Genomic DNA, 13,908 nt, shown 5'->3' with positions numbered 1-13,908 from the left:
AGACAAGCCAATATTAAAATAAAAAGCCAAACTGAAAAATGAAATGCAAACACAATTTTTACAAAGCATGTTATTAATGTTCACGCTATAATAGTGACACAATTAAATGAAAATGTAAATTTAAGCTTTCCTTTTATTGACACTTTTTCATTTCAGTTTTCATTTTCGATTTCATTTTCAACTTAAAGTTGTTTTGATGGATGGGAGAGCGTGAGTTACTAGTGTAAATACAGTATAACAAAGGTAAAATGGTAAAAACTGTTAGTCAGCTTTGACGTGAACCAGCTGCTGCATTGGTACAGCAAGAGGAACAGGGGACACAGGAGGCCCGCAGCAGGAGCCCCAACCCCTCACCCCAAAAAAAAAGAATCTGGAGCTGTTTAATTCTAAATAAACAATTAAATGATCTGTAATATGTATGATTATTATTTACAAAAGATAAATAGCATACATTAGCAGCAAATAATTTAGCAAACAGTTTAGATTATTAAAATTAATAGTTATTATAAAGAAATAGAATCAACTTATCAAATAAATCTCATTCTTTTTTTCTCCTCCGTATAAATTTTACACATTCTGATTAAGGAGCAACAAATGAATATCTCTTTTATTTAGGTTTTTTCTTTAATTAAATAACAGAGGTGTCACTTTAAAAATGCACACATCTAACGTTATAATAAATAAAAGCATTCGACTGCTTTCCTAACATTTTATATACAGTAGGACAAAATTAGTTGTGTTTGAAAAAAAAAAAACCCACCAATATCGACATCTTTAGATGTTATTATTATTATTAATTATGTGTGTATGTCTATTTAAACACGCACCCAAAACCCAGACTTTTGTATGTACATAATCGGTTTGGGAAACAGCTTCTATTTATCACTATGGAGCGCATTTCACTGACAGTCACGCATTGATATATGATTGAATAGGAGGGGCAAGGACACCTGTAATGAAAAGAAAGGGAATACTGCTGTTTTTATATTTATTTCAAAGTGTTTTCATGCCTAAATAAAGCGAAAGCACAGAAAAGACTCACATTTAAGAGCAAGGGATGTCCCCTGGTAGTTTGGCGGTATGGGTTGCATATAGGGAGGATCGCCTCTTTAATGTTTATTGCCACCCTTTATAGAAAGATTGAAAATATGGTAGAAATATGGGAAAATACCTTTACGCGATAAAACTGTGAAATACAGGAGAATGCCAGGAAAAATGGGGGTGTTGACAGGTATGATTATTCATTTATGTTTGTTAGTTAGTCAAAAGAGGAATTCTCAGTGGTTCAAGCTGCTTTTATTCAGACACAGACTCACTTTTCAGTCAAACATGGATAAAACCACACCCTGACCTACTTTTGTTTAATGTTAATTGATAAAACACACTGTCACTGTATCATATTTCTAAGGCTTCACTGAAGCGTATCTAATTATACCTTTTCTTATCGTTAATACCAAGCTGAATTCTCAAAACTGTCTATAAATGAAATTGAAATATTGATATATTTTTTTATTGCTGATGTTTAAACAGCTGGTAACAAAACCTTCGCTGAGATGATCAGGCTTTTCCCCATTCGTCATTTTATTGTGTATGCTCTACAATAAAAACCATGATAATAAAACTCACATTATTTTATATTGGAATATATAGAGTGACAACTGATATTATATGCAGGATCTTATTGATTATTTTTAATGACTTATTTTTGTTCATTTTAGGCATCTAAATAAAACTAGGGGTGTTTTTTTCTCCCTCATCCATATTCTTACTCATATTCTTACCCCCTCTCCCTCCAACACACACACAAAATCGCTCTAGTTTTAATAGTACAAATGTAGCATTAATAGTACTTGTAGTTTCATTCTGTTATTAGTTGTTACGGTTAATAACTTCCTATTTCATATAATATGGCAATTAGCGTAAATTTCACCTAACGTTACTTGTTCAATTGTTAGTAAAAATACAATTAGAGAGCTCTTTAATTTTATTCTTACTAGTAAAATATAATTAAAGAGATCTGTAATTCAATTCTTACTAGTAAAAATATGATTAGAGAGCTTTTTATTCAATTCTTACCAGTCAAAATACAACTAGGCAGCTCTTTAATTCAATTCTTACCAGTCAAAATACAACTAGGCAGCTCTTTAATTCAATTCTTACAAGTCAAAATACAATTAGTGAGCTTTTTAGTTGAAATTTTACTTGTTAAAATACAAGTAAAGATATCTCTAATTCAATTCTTACTAGTAAAAATAAAATTAGAGAGCTCTTTTACTCAATTCTTACTAGTAAAAATACAATTAGAAAGCTCTTTAATTCAATTGTTACTAGTAAAATACAATTAAAGTGATCTGTAATTAAATTCTTACTAATAAAAATACAATTAGAGACCTCTTTTATTTAATTTTTACTTGTCAAAAGACGATTAAGGAGCTCTTTATTCAATTCTTACTTGTCAAAATACAATTAGTAAGCTTTTTAATTCAATTTTACTAGTAAAAATACTGTTAAAGATATCTTTAATGCTATTCTCACTAGTCAAAAGACAATTAGAGAGCTTTTAATTCCATTCTTACCAGTAAAAAAAAATTAGAGAGCGAAGCTCTTTTAATAATTTTTACCAGTATGATTAGAACTTTTTTTAAATTAAATTTTTAAGAGTAAAAATATAATTAGAGAGCTCTTTAATTCAGTTCTTACTAGTAAAAATACAATTAGAGAGCTCTTTTATTCAATCTTTACTAATAAAATGCTATTAGAGAGCTCTGTAATTCAATTCTTACTATTGAAATACAATTAGAGCGCTCTGTAATTCAATTACTTTTAGTGAAACTAGAATTAGAAAGCTTTTTTTTCAATTCTTACAAGTCAAAATACAATTAGAGAGATCTGTAATTTAATTTCTACTAAAATTTAAAAGCTCCTAAATTCAATTCTTACTAGTAAAATACAATTAGAGAGCTTTTTTATTCAATTCTTTCTAGTAAAATACAATTAGAGAGCTCTTATTCAAATCTTGCTATTAAAAATGATTAAATAGCTCCTTAATTCAATTCTTACTAGTCAAAATACGATTAGAGACCTTTTTAATTAAAACCTTTGTAGTAAAAACACAATTAGAGACATCTGTAATTTAATTCCTACTAAAAAAATACAATTTGGGAGCTCTTAAATTCAATTCTTACAATTAATAATACAATTAGAGAGCTCTTTAATTCAGTCCTTAACAGTAAAAATACAATTAAGCTAATTTGGCTTGCCATAATATCATGGTTATATTTTTTTAAATGAGTTTTGTTTTAATCCTAAATACTGTAAAACATCTGAAATCTTTATATATTATCTCCCTCTGAGTGTTTGACAGATATCGCCAAAGTCTCCAAGCAGCGCATAAATGCTTTGACCTCCTTTCGAGGGCTGTGTGTCCAGGCCAGCGGCAAGTGGACAGAAACCGGCTGACGATCTGCAACAAACAAACCTGTTAGACTGAAACGCATGACAGCAAAAGTGAGTTGTTAACCAACGCACACATACACGTACCTTGGAAGAAAAGGCCACTGGGAAAGGTAATAGTGACGCGCGACATGGCGAGCCAGATCAGTGTATCTGAGCTCTGCTCCGCTGAACGCAGACGATCCCGCATGAGCTGATAAAACTGAGGCATCGCAGAGGCGACAGCTGAACACACAGACAAACAACACAGACCATGAGGGATGAGACTGACAGGTATGCTTCTAAAAACTGTGTTATATAATGTTTTAAGAAAATAGTAGTACTAACTCCTACTGTATACCAATGGAAAAAATTATATATTAGAATTATTAGCCCCCTGTGTTTACCCCCCTAACTTTTGTGTAACGGAGAGAAGATTTTTTTCAACACATTTCTAAATATATTAGTTTTAATAACTGATTTTTTTTTATCTTTTCCATGATGACAATAAATAATATTTTACTTGATATTTTTCAAGATGCTAGTATTCAGCTTAAAGTGACATTTAAAGATAAAAAAATCCATAATTTTACGGTAGTTGGGGTGCCGGAAATGTAGAAGGTTTGTAAAATGACCAGCCTGATCTCACGAGAAAATGTAAGTATTTTACGTTTTGGCAGTTTAGTAGCGTAAGAATTAGCCACTAAATGAAAAAGTTACGAATTGCCGTGAGATTGTGTTAAAATAACGGATAATAAATTACAGAAATTTACCAGAAATTTGAATTTTAAGGATATTTCTGTAATTTAATATCCGTTATTTTACAGTATATTTCTGTAATTTAACAACTGTTATTTTACGCTTTTTTTCATTTTTTTTAACGTTTTTTTTCCCGGAAATACATGAAACTGTAAAATTTTGGATTAATTTTTTTTTTTTTACAGTGTAGGTTAATTAGGTTAATTAGTGCACTAAAGGGTGTCTAAATTTGTTCAAAAGCAGATGATGATTTTTTTTTTTCAAATATTTCCCAGATGATGTTTAATAGAGCAAGGAAATTTAAACAATCTTTCCTAAAATATTTTTTCTTCTGGAGAAACTCTTTTTTTTTTATTTAGGCTAGAATAAAAGCATTTTAAGGTCAATATTATGAGCCCCTTTAAGCTATTCTTTTTCGATAGTCTACAGTACCAGCCATTGTTATACAATAACTTGCCTAATTACCCTAACCTGCCTAATTAACCTAGTTAAGCCTTTAAATGTCAAAATATTATTTACTGTCATCATGGCAAAGATAAAATAAACAGGGGGCTAGTAATTCAGGGGAACTAATACTTCTGGCTTCAACTGTATATATAAATATAGGGAGAGAGAGATACACACACACATTTAGATCAAGTGTATCAATAAATAATTGCTGAATAGCAGCAAACAGTACATGGTGGCAAAAAAAAAAATCTGTTGGTAAACAAAGTGATTATGCTATTATGTGGATAATTACAATGCCAAATAAATCAAGGATATTACACTTGTTGACTTTTAAAATGAGCGATACCTGGAGTGTCGGCCCACCCGGGGTGCATCACAGAGAAGTGAATTTTAGGATATGCTTTCGCCCAGAACTCTGTCATCACTACCTGCTGCCTCTGTGGACACACAAATGCATACACACACACTAGCTCACGCACACATGACGAGTGTTTAGCGAAAGGTCATCATCATTACTGCATCTGATAGTGTTTAATGGAGACGCCACTGCTGGAACTCTGTGTCACCTGTTGCCTGGCAACAGCGGAGAGAATTGTAACCTTCTCATCTCGGTTTAACACAGACCCTTCATGACTTTTCATGAATAAAATTATTCCTTCTCTAATCTTTCTCACACATTATCCCTGCAAATTAATTCAATAAGAAAGTGTCTGCAAACACTTGACTGAAAACAGCCACAGATGGTAAATCTGAGGCCTTTTATAGAAATTATAGTTGCATATCAGGTGGGCTTCCATTCATTAATTCATTTATTTTCATTCGGCTTAGTCCCTTTATTCATCAGGGGTCGGCACAGCGGAGTGATCTACCAACTTATTCAGCTTATGCTTTACGCAGCGGATGCCCTTCCAGCTGCAACTTAGTACTGGGTAACACCCATATACTCAGCAATCACACACATATACTACGGTCAATTTAGTTTATTCCATTCAGCTACACCACATGTCTTCGGACTGTGGGGGAAACCGGAGCACCCAGAGGAAACCCACGCCAATGCGGCGAGAACATGCAAACTCCACACAGAAATGCAAACAGACCGAGCCGAGACTCGAACCAGCGACCTTCTTGCTGTGAGGCAACAGCACTACCTACTGCGCCACTGCGTTGCCTTTTCTGGACTTATATCAGGTTTATTTTATACATTAACATAACACATATCCATACAGCAGTGGATATCAATGTTTATCCTGTCACAATTGCTGTGTGTGTGTTAGCGCACAACTTTATAACAACATTGTGTGTGACTCATCGTTGAAGAAGACTTAAATTAACCTCACAACAAATACATCAAATAATCATTGGACAAGTTCTTACTGTAGTAAGCGAGATCTGCTTCATTCTTGTCTGTCACTGTGCTGTTCATCTATGTGAAGGCTACACACATCAGAGTAAGGGAGAGATCTCTATGGCTCTGACACGCACGTGGGAATGGTGGGCGGGGAAAATCCAGCTCATTTACATGAAGGGTACAGGCAACAAAAACAGCTGCAATGTCATAACAGCTCAGATTTCCCAGATTTAAAAATGTATATTAAATAATCTGATGGGTGTTTTGAACTGAAACTTTACAGACACGTTCTAGAGACACAAACAACTTCTAAATATTGAAGGCCACGTATTTTTAAGGTTTGTAAAATAGGTGGCCTTTAAAGCAAAAAGTTTATTCACCTTTTTGAAGTAAAGTCAACTTGTCAATTTTAACGCAACTGTTTTTTTTTTCTCACTTTATAAGGTAAAACCATCTTAACGCAACCATTTTACTCACTTTTTTATGTTAAGTCAACTTGTCATATTTAACCCAAAGGGTTTACTCAAATTTTTAAGTAAAGTATCACTGTTTATAGTTCAGTTTTTAAAAACACTTCACTCATTGTTTACATGAAGTTACTCAGATAATTCATGCAAAGCCTTATGACATGTAGAAAAAAGGTGAATAAACTTATTCTTGGCGAGTCGTTGTCTAATGTTCTGTTCACTTTTCCCATTTTTTTTGCCCCATTTTTGAAATTGCTGTTTGCTCTTGTTTTCTATTCATTAAAAGTACTTGCTACTCATGGATCTGCCTGTCTTCTCATCCCACCCTCGCCCACGTTAAAACTGACCGTAAAGGATTCAGCTGCAAGTCTTCACAGTGAGCAATTAAAAATAATGATGATATACAGTTGAAACCAGAAGTTCACATAAACTCTAAAAAAAAAGGAACATAACCATTAAAAAAGAAAATGTCTGATGGTCTAAACGTTTACTATTTTAGATCGGTTAGGATTTCATAAATGATTTACATTTGCTAAATGACAGAATAATGAGAGAATTGTTTTAGAGAATTTTTTATTTACAAGACAGTCAAAAGTTTACATACATTTCCTTGGTATTTTTTTAGCGTTGCTTTTAAACTGTATAACTCTGGTCTAATATTTTGGGTATCCTTCCACAAGCTTCTCACAATGGTTTGAAGGAATTTCAAACTCTGGCACAAATTTTTTATAGGAATAAGATCAGGGCTTTGTGATGGCCACTCCAAAACATTTACTCTGTTGTCCTTAAAGCACATTTTAACTAATTTGGCAGTATGCTTAAGGTCATGGTCCCCTTGGAAGACCCATTTGTGGCCAAGTTTTAATTTGCTGGCTGATGTCTTGAGATGTTGTTTTAGTATTTCTACATAATGTTCTTTCTTCATGATGCCATCTATGCTGTGAAGTGAACTAGTGCCCCCAGCAGCAAAACAGCCCCACAACATGATGCTGCTGCCCCCATACTTCACAGTTGGGATGGTGTTCCTAGGCTTGTAAGCTTTCGTCTTTGTCCTCTAAATGTAACACTGGTCATTATGGCCAACCAGTTCAATCTTAGTTCCACCAGACCACAGTACATGTCTCCAAAAATTAGTTTTTTTCCCAGTGTAATTTAGAGAATTGTAATCTGGCTTTTTTTGTTGATTCTGGCTTGTTGATTTTCTCATGTTGTCACACAAGGAAGCAGTGTGTTTGAGGTTTTCCTTAAATACTATTTTACGGTTGTGCCTACAATTAACTCAAATGTTGTCAGTTAGCCAATCAGAAACTTCAGAAACCTTGACACCATCATCTGAGCTTTTTCGAGGCATAATAAACTTAATGAATGCAAAAAGTTATAACAAATTCTCTAAAAATATCTCTCCTTCCCTTTCAGAAGGGGCGGGGGGGGGGGGGGGGGGGGTCAAAATGGTCATGTTCTCTATTGTGTTTATTGTTGGTCAACTGTGGTAGCATCTTTTAATTAGGAAAAAATATTTTATTATTATTATTACTATTTTTTTATTAAAATATTTGCTCTTTTATTGATAATTTTTCTATGTTCCTTTCCTATTATGTGCTTATTGCTGTTTTTACTGTTTAATGCTCATATCATGTGTTTATTTTCTCTCTGTAAAGCACTTTGTGCAGCCCTGTGGCAGTTGGAAACGTGCTATATAAATAAATAGAACTTGAATTTGAATGATTCTGCATTAAGCATAACAGAAACAAATTTGATAATCCAAACTTACCTAAAAAAGAAAAAGTTTAGTCACATTACCATCTGACTTTTGTTTTAAAGGGTTATGTGCCTTTTTATACAGTGTATGTAAACTTCTGGTTTAAACTGTACATACAAAACACTAAATAACAAGTTTGACCAGCAAATTGCTACAAAAATACCTTGTTCTGTGCGTATACCATGGTAGCATCAAACTGAGCTCTCTCCGTCTGCAGGTCATCTGGGTTTAGTTTTTGCACCAGCATCCCTCCTGACGACACCGTGATCTACCAGACACATTATTATCATCATCACACATAATATAACAAAATATACCACAACATCAGAGAGAAACAGCAGCCTCTGTAGATCTGCACCAGTATAAACACATCTATCATAGCTTGTGTCCAAAACACAATAACTGTCTGCGTCATCACATATGCGATGTGAAAGAATGCAAAATCATTTTTAATAAATCATATCACTGAGATTAATGTAATTTCACACTCACAACTCGGGGGTCCCTGCTCTTCTCCAGCAATGGAATCAGACATTTAGTCAGAATGTAAACACCTGCAGTAGACAAAACAAACAAATACTAGCATGCTAAACTCACTGCTTTTAAGGCAATTAGCTGACTTTACTTAAAAAGTGATTAAACCTCTTGCCTTAAAATTAAGTAAATGAACTGTGTAATGAGCTGTACTTTAAATGCAATGGGCCTACTCACTTTTTAAAGTAAACTTAACTATATATTTTATTGCAGAATATATATTGAATAAATAGAAATATGTCCCAAGAAGTCATTGTTTACAGTAATTTTACAGCAGCTAATGGAGGTTAGCTGTTATAAATTCATTATAAACCACAGCTTCATGCGGTTTATTGCTTTTATAAAATGCTAATAAGCAACTGTCATAGGTATGTTTGTTATGTATTTTACAACAGCTTTGAACGCAGCTCAACCAATCAGAATCAAGGACCAGAACTATCTGTTTTATGAAATAATAATATTCACAATCATTCAAAATGCATTCAAAAACATTAGAAGTTGTTCAGCAAAGATATTAAACTTGTTTTAAATGTTGCATTGGCAACATTTTGAGAGCATTAAAGACTGGATAACTTTGAGCATATGGAAAGAGCCTTGCCAGTATATTCTTACAACATTTCCTGCAAGCTGGCATCTAACCAAGGGTATTGGTTGCAAAGTTTTTCTCTGTTCCACAGAGTTCATTTCCCTCAACAGAAGATAAGGTGTGATTGTTATAAAACCCCCTTAGCTGATATAAATTTACTGTAAATTATAGCTTCATTGGGGTATATTGCTTTTATAAAACTGTATATAATTCCATGTAATAGTAATGTTTTTTGATTGTGGCATTGTTACCAAGTAGTGGATACAAGTGATATGTAAGACTGAAGTGTATTTTACAACCGCTTTGAACATGGCTTTAAAAAAATATATAGTTGAAGTCCAAATTGTTAGCCCCCCTGAATTATTAGCAACCCCCCCGCCTTTTTTTTCCCCCAATTTCTGTTTAACGGAGAGATTTTTTTTTAACACATTTCTAAACACAATAGTTTTAATAACTCATCTCTAATAACTGATTTATTTTATCTTTTGCCAAGATGACAGTAAATAATATTTTACTAGATATTTTTCAAGACACTTCTATATAGCTTAAAGTGACATTTAAAGACTTAACTATGTTAATTGGGTTAACTAGACAGGTTAGGGTAATTAGGCAAGTTAGAATAGTTTGTTCTGTAGACAATCGGGGGGTGGGGGGTTAATAGCTTAAAGAGGCTAATAATTTTGACTCTAACATGGTGTAAAAATTTATAACTTGCTTTTATTCTAGCTAAAATAAAACAAATAAGACTTTCTCCAGAAGAAAAAATATTATCAGAAATACTGTGAACATTTCTTGCTCTGTTAAACATTTGGACAGATGTTCTGCTTAAGTTATTACAACCCCAAATGAGAAAACCATGGGACAATATGAAAAATGCAAATAAAAAAAAAGTAGTGATTTCTAAATTTTTTTGATTTTTTTTGGACACTGTTAACATAGGGCTTTTTTGGCTCAGTACAGTTTTAACTTGCATTTGTGGATGTATTGTGGTACATGAAAAAGGTTTGCCAAAGTAGACCTGAGCCCATGTGGTGATATCGCTTATAGATGAATGAAGAGTCTTGATGCAGTGCCACCCGAGGGATCAGAGATCATGGTAGTTCAGCTTAAGCTTTTGTCCTTGTCATTTACGCAACGAAATTCCTCCAGATTCGTTGAATCTTTTAATGATGTTATGCACAGTTGCAGGTGAAATATCCAAATGTCTTCCTGTCTTTCTTTGAGGAACATTGTTTTTAATCATTTCAATAATTTTTCTGAAGTATTTGTTGGCGAACTGGCGATCTTCAGCCCATCTTTGCTCCTAAAGGACTAGACCTTTCTTGGATGCTGCTTTTGTACCAAATAATTACATTCAGCTGTTGACATCACCTGTTTCAAATCACATCATTATTTAACTAATTTACCTGATTTCAAGACCTAAATTACTCCTGTCCCAAATTTTTTTTTGCATTGTGTTGCAGATCTGAATGACAGGAAAAGATGTATATTTACAAATGAAATGAAGGTGACCAGACAAAAATATTGAAATATTTTGTCTTCATATTGTCTGCAATGAAAAACAAGTCAAATTAAATTAGGAAATAACTGCTTTCTTTTTTATTTGCATTTTCCATACTGTCCCAACACTTTCTGATTTGGGGTTGTAGAAGAGCATTCATTAAGACCTTACCAGAACATTCAGAGAACTTTCGGCATCTTACCAAGTGTATTGGTCGCAAAGTTCTTCTCCAGTCCATCAGAGTTAATTTCCCTCTGGTTCACCATACATCCGGCATTATTGATCTGATGGGGATTAGTGTGAGAGACAGAGCACAGGATATTTCTTCATCTGTCCTGCACCTATAACCTTTATATATATATATATTCAATATACTGAGGTATGATGGGAATCTTCAAAAGCAGCTCTCTTGACACTCATACCAAAACATTGAGAGATGTGTGCTCCTTCTTAAAGGCCTCTGCGAACTCCCACACCTTTCTGGACTCGGAGAGATCCAACACATGGACAAAAACCATCTGCAGTACATCAGAAATATGAGCAGAGAAAGATTATCATTTAGGAGTCGCAAACTGAAGAGCAAGTGGTGGGGGGGTGGGGTGTGTTGAAACTTCACAAGGGGAAATCTGAGGTTTACATTCCATCCTATAAAATAGCCTTTAAACACTACTGATTTTCTTTTATTTCTTGTCATTCAGGCGGTTCATTCTGCTGTGGTGACCCCTGATAAATAAGGGACTAAGCCTAAGGAAAATTAATGAATAATTTCTTGTCATTCAAACACTGAAGCTTTGTCAGCAGTAATTAAAAATACTCACAGTATTTCCACTTGCTGAGACTATTTCTTCTCTGGCTCTTTCAGCCTTCTCTTTGTTTCGGCAGACAATATGGACAGTGCCGCCTTGGAAAATAAGAAAAAAATTCAAGGAGCTTGTTGAGAAGAGGTCAGTGTTTTACAATTTTAGTGTTTACCTATCAGTTAGATTACTAGCAAGTCATTGCAACATGATGAAATACATCAGAACAAATGATAATGCACCAAATAAATGCAACAATTATAAAAATATATTTTACATGAGCAAAACCATTCACATTATATCTAGAATAAGAAAAAAATGTAGTTATTGTTATTGTCATTCTAAATTACAGAAAAACACAAAGGAATACAAATAGCTCAGTTTGGCAATGAGAAACTATGCAAAGATTACTTAATAGTGCACTGAAGATCATTCTGCTCTCCAACTGGGGTAAAATGCTAAAATCCAGGTCAGCAATTTATATTTTTATTACGCAAAAGCTATTATATTGGTAAAAACCTTTGCAACAAAGGTTTTATATTTTAATGTAAATTCTTTTTAAAATTCTAATAACTAAAGAAGTTCAACATTTTGCTTTGTTTTGCTTTATACATTTATTTAAACATCCTTTTTAAAAAAAATGTATTTAAGCTTTCCTTTAGCCAGGGGTTGTAATAAATTGGGGGCTCGTCCGGGATTTGAACCTCTTAAAATTTATATATATGAATTCACTTATGAAAAGCACTTTAGAGTAACATGCACATGTATGATATATGAAATTGGCAATAATTTAGTACATTTCATGTCATATATTCTGTCAATGTTTCACGATAAAGTCTGGTGATATCGCTGAACTACGTGGTTGAAAAAGATTATGCTGTAATTAACTCCATAATGTGTTTATATGACTGTAAACCCAGCTAACAGGAAACATTCTCATAACTTTGGGTAACTGTTCTCTCAAAGTTATCCTAAAGCGTTCTTGCATAATGTTTGTAGAAAATTTCCTCAACATTATCTGCAATTAATAATTGTTCAAAAAATTGGGAACATTTTAAAAATGTTAGCATAACCTTTTTTTAACTTTATTCAATTACTTAACTTAATGGGAACGTTAGGAAAATCTTCTTAAAACATTAATATAATAGGGAATGGAGGGTTTTAATAACGTTATAAATGACATTATCGAACGCAGGGAGAACTCCACACAGAAACTCCAACTGACCCAGCCGAGGCTCGAACCAGCGACTTTCTGAGAGGGTGCTCGCTGCAGAGCCATTTGAGCAGAGCTGAGCTCCAGCGAGGGTGAGCATGAGCTCTCGTTCTGCCTTCTGTAAGCTGTTTTAATGCGTACACCAACCCCACCCCTAACCCTACCCCCAGTGACATCACTCGTAGAAGAAGTGCAAAAAAGGTGGAGCTCAAGCTCAAGCTCCCCCTCGCTGGAGCTCAGCTCGCCCAAATGGCTCTGCAGCGAGCACCACTTGGCACTTTCTTGCTGTGAGTTGACAGCACTACCTACTGCGCCACTGCGTCACCCTTATAACCAAACAATAACATTAATACAATGTCAAAAAAACAACGTTTTAATAATGTTTAAACAAAACATTTACGGAAACGTTTTTATAACATAAAATTGTTAACTAGAAAACTGTTAACCTTTTTTAGGTTAGCTTTTAGCCTTTTTAGCTTTTTTCTGGTGATCATAAAGGAACGTCCCACCGTTTATTTGCAATTCATAAGCGTTCTAAAAATGGGAGACATTTTTAAAATGCTAGCATAACCTGTTTATAACTTAATGGGAACGTTAGGAAATGTTCTCAGAACATTAATATAATGAGGAATGGAATGTTGTAATAACGTTCTAAATAACGTTATTTAAACATTTATATAACAAGAGAATAAAATGTTCTAAAAACATTAACGTTCTTATAACCAAACAATAACATTAATACAACGTCAAAAAAAAAACCTGAATGTTTTAATAACGTTTAAAACATTTTTATAACTTATAGGCAACATTACGGGAACGTTTTTTTATTACATAAAATTGTTAGCTGGAAAGTTAACCTTTTTTAGCTATGGTCATGGCTGTGGCCTTCCCAATTCCACTGTTTGCTCCGGTGATCATAAAGGAACGTCCCACCATGGACACATCCAGATCCTTTGCTGCAAAACTCTTGGAGGCATTCTCAAACCCAGACCTGCACACAACATCCAGCAAATGAGCCACATCAGATAGGCTACACAACCAACATGAAACCTCAAGAGCTGT

General features: G+C 33.8%; 1 protein-coding gene and 1 long non-coding RNA gene across 2 annotated transcripts in view; one reads left to right on the top strand and one right to left on the bottom strand.

Annotated features, from left to right (window-relative positions):
• Positions 1-1,280: 1,280 nt before the first annotated feature.
• The window catches only part of dhrs12lb (dehydrogenase/reductase (SDR family) member 12-like b), a 13,257-nt gene continuing 629 nt past the window's right edge, over positions 1,281-13,908 (bottom strand). Inside the window, exons 2-10 of the mRNA XM_002660901.7 lie at positions 13,704-13,837; positions 11,655-11,737; positions 11,259-11,354; positions 11,039-11,120; positions 8,708-8,769; positions 8,379-8,483; positions 4,988-5,078; positions 3,541-3,678; positions 1,281-3,463 (exon numbers count right to left, since the gene is read on the bottom strand). Of these exons, the coding sequence (XP_002660947.4) occupies positions 3,333-3,463; positions 3,541-3,678; positions 4,988-5,078; positions 8,379-8,483; positions 8,708-8,769; positions 11,039-11,120; positions 11,259-11,354; positions 11,655-11,737; positions 13,704-13,837 (922 nt within the window). The 3' untranslated portion in view covers positions 1,281-3,332. The remainder of the gene's footprint in view (positions 3,464-3,540; positions 3,679-4,987; positions 5,079-8,378; positions 8,484-8,707; positions 8,770-11,038; positions 11,121-11,258; positions 11,355-11,654; positions 11,738-13,703; positions 13,838-13,908) is intronic.
• The window catches only part of LOC141378895 (uncharacterized), an 11,034-nt gene continuing 490 nt past the window's right edge, over positions 3,365-13,908 (top strand). The window contains exons 1-3 of the long non-coding RNA XR_012394419.1: positions 3,365-3,726; positions 11,699-12,893; positions 12,938-13,908. The exon at positions 12,938-13,908 is cut by the window's right edge and continues 490 nt beyond it. This is a non-coding gene — a long non-coding RNA (uncharacterized lncRNA). The remainder of the gene's footprint in view (positions 3,727-11,698; positions 12,894-12,937) is intronic.

The sequence above is a fragment of the Danio rerio genome, chromosome 2 (genome assembly GCF_049306965.1).
Source record: "Danio rerio strain Tuebingen ecotype United States chromosome 2, GRCz12tu, whole genome shotgun sequence".
In the NCBI taxonomy this organism is placed as follows: Eukaryota; Metazoa; Chordata; class Actinopteri; order Cypriniformes; family Danionidae; genus Danio; species Danio rerio.
The sequence above is the reverse complement of the archived record's forward strand: the minus strand, read 5'-3'. Positions and strand labels throughout refer to the sequence as shown.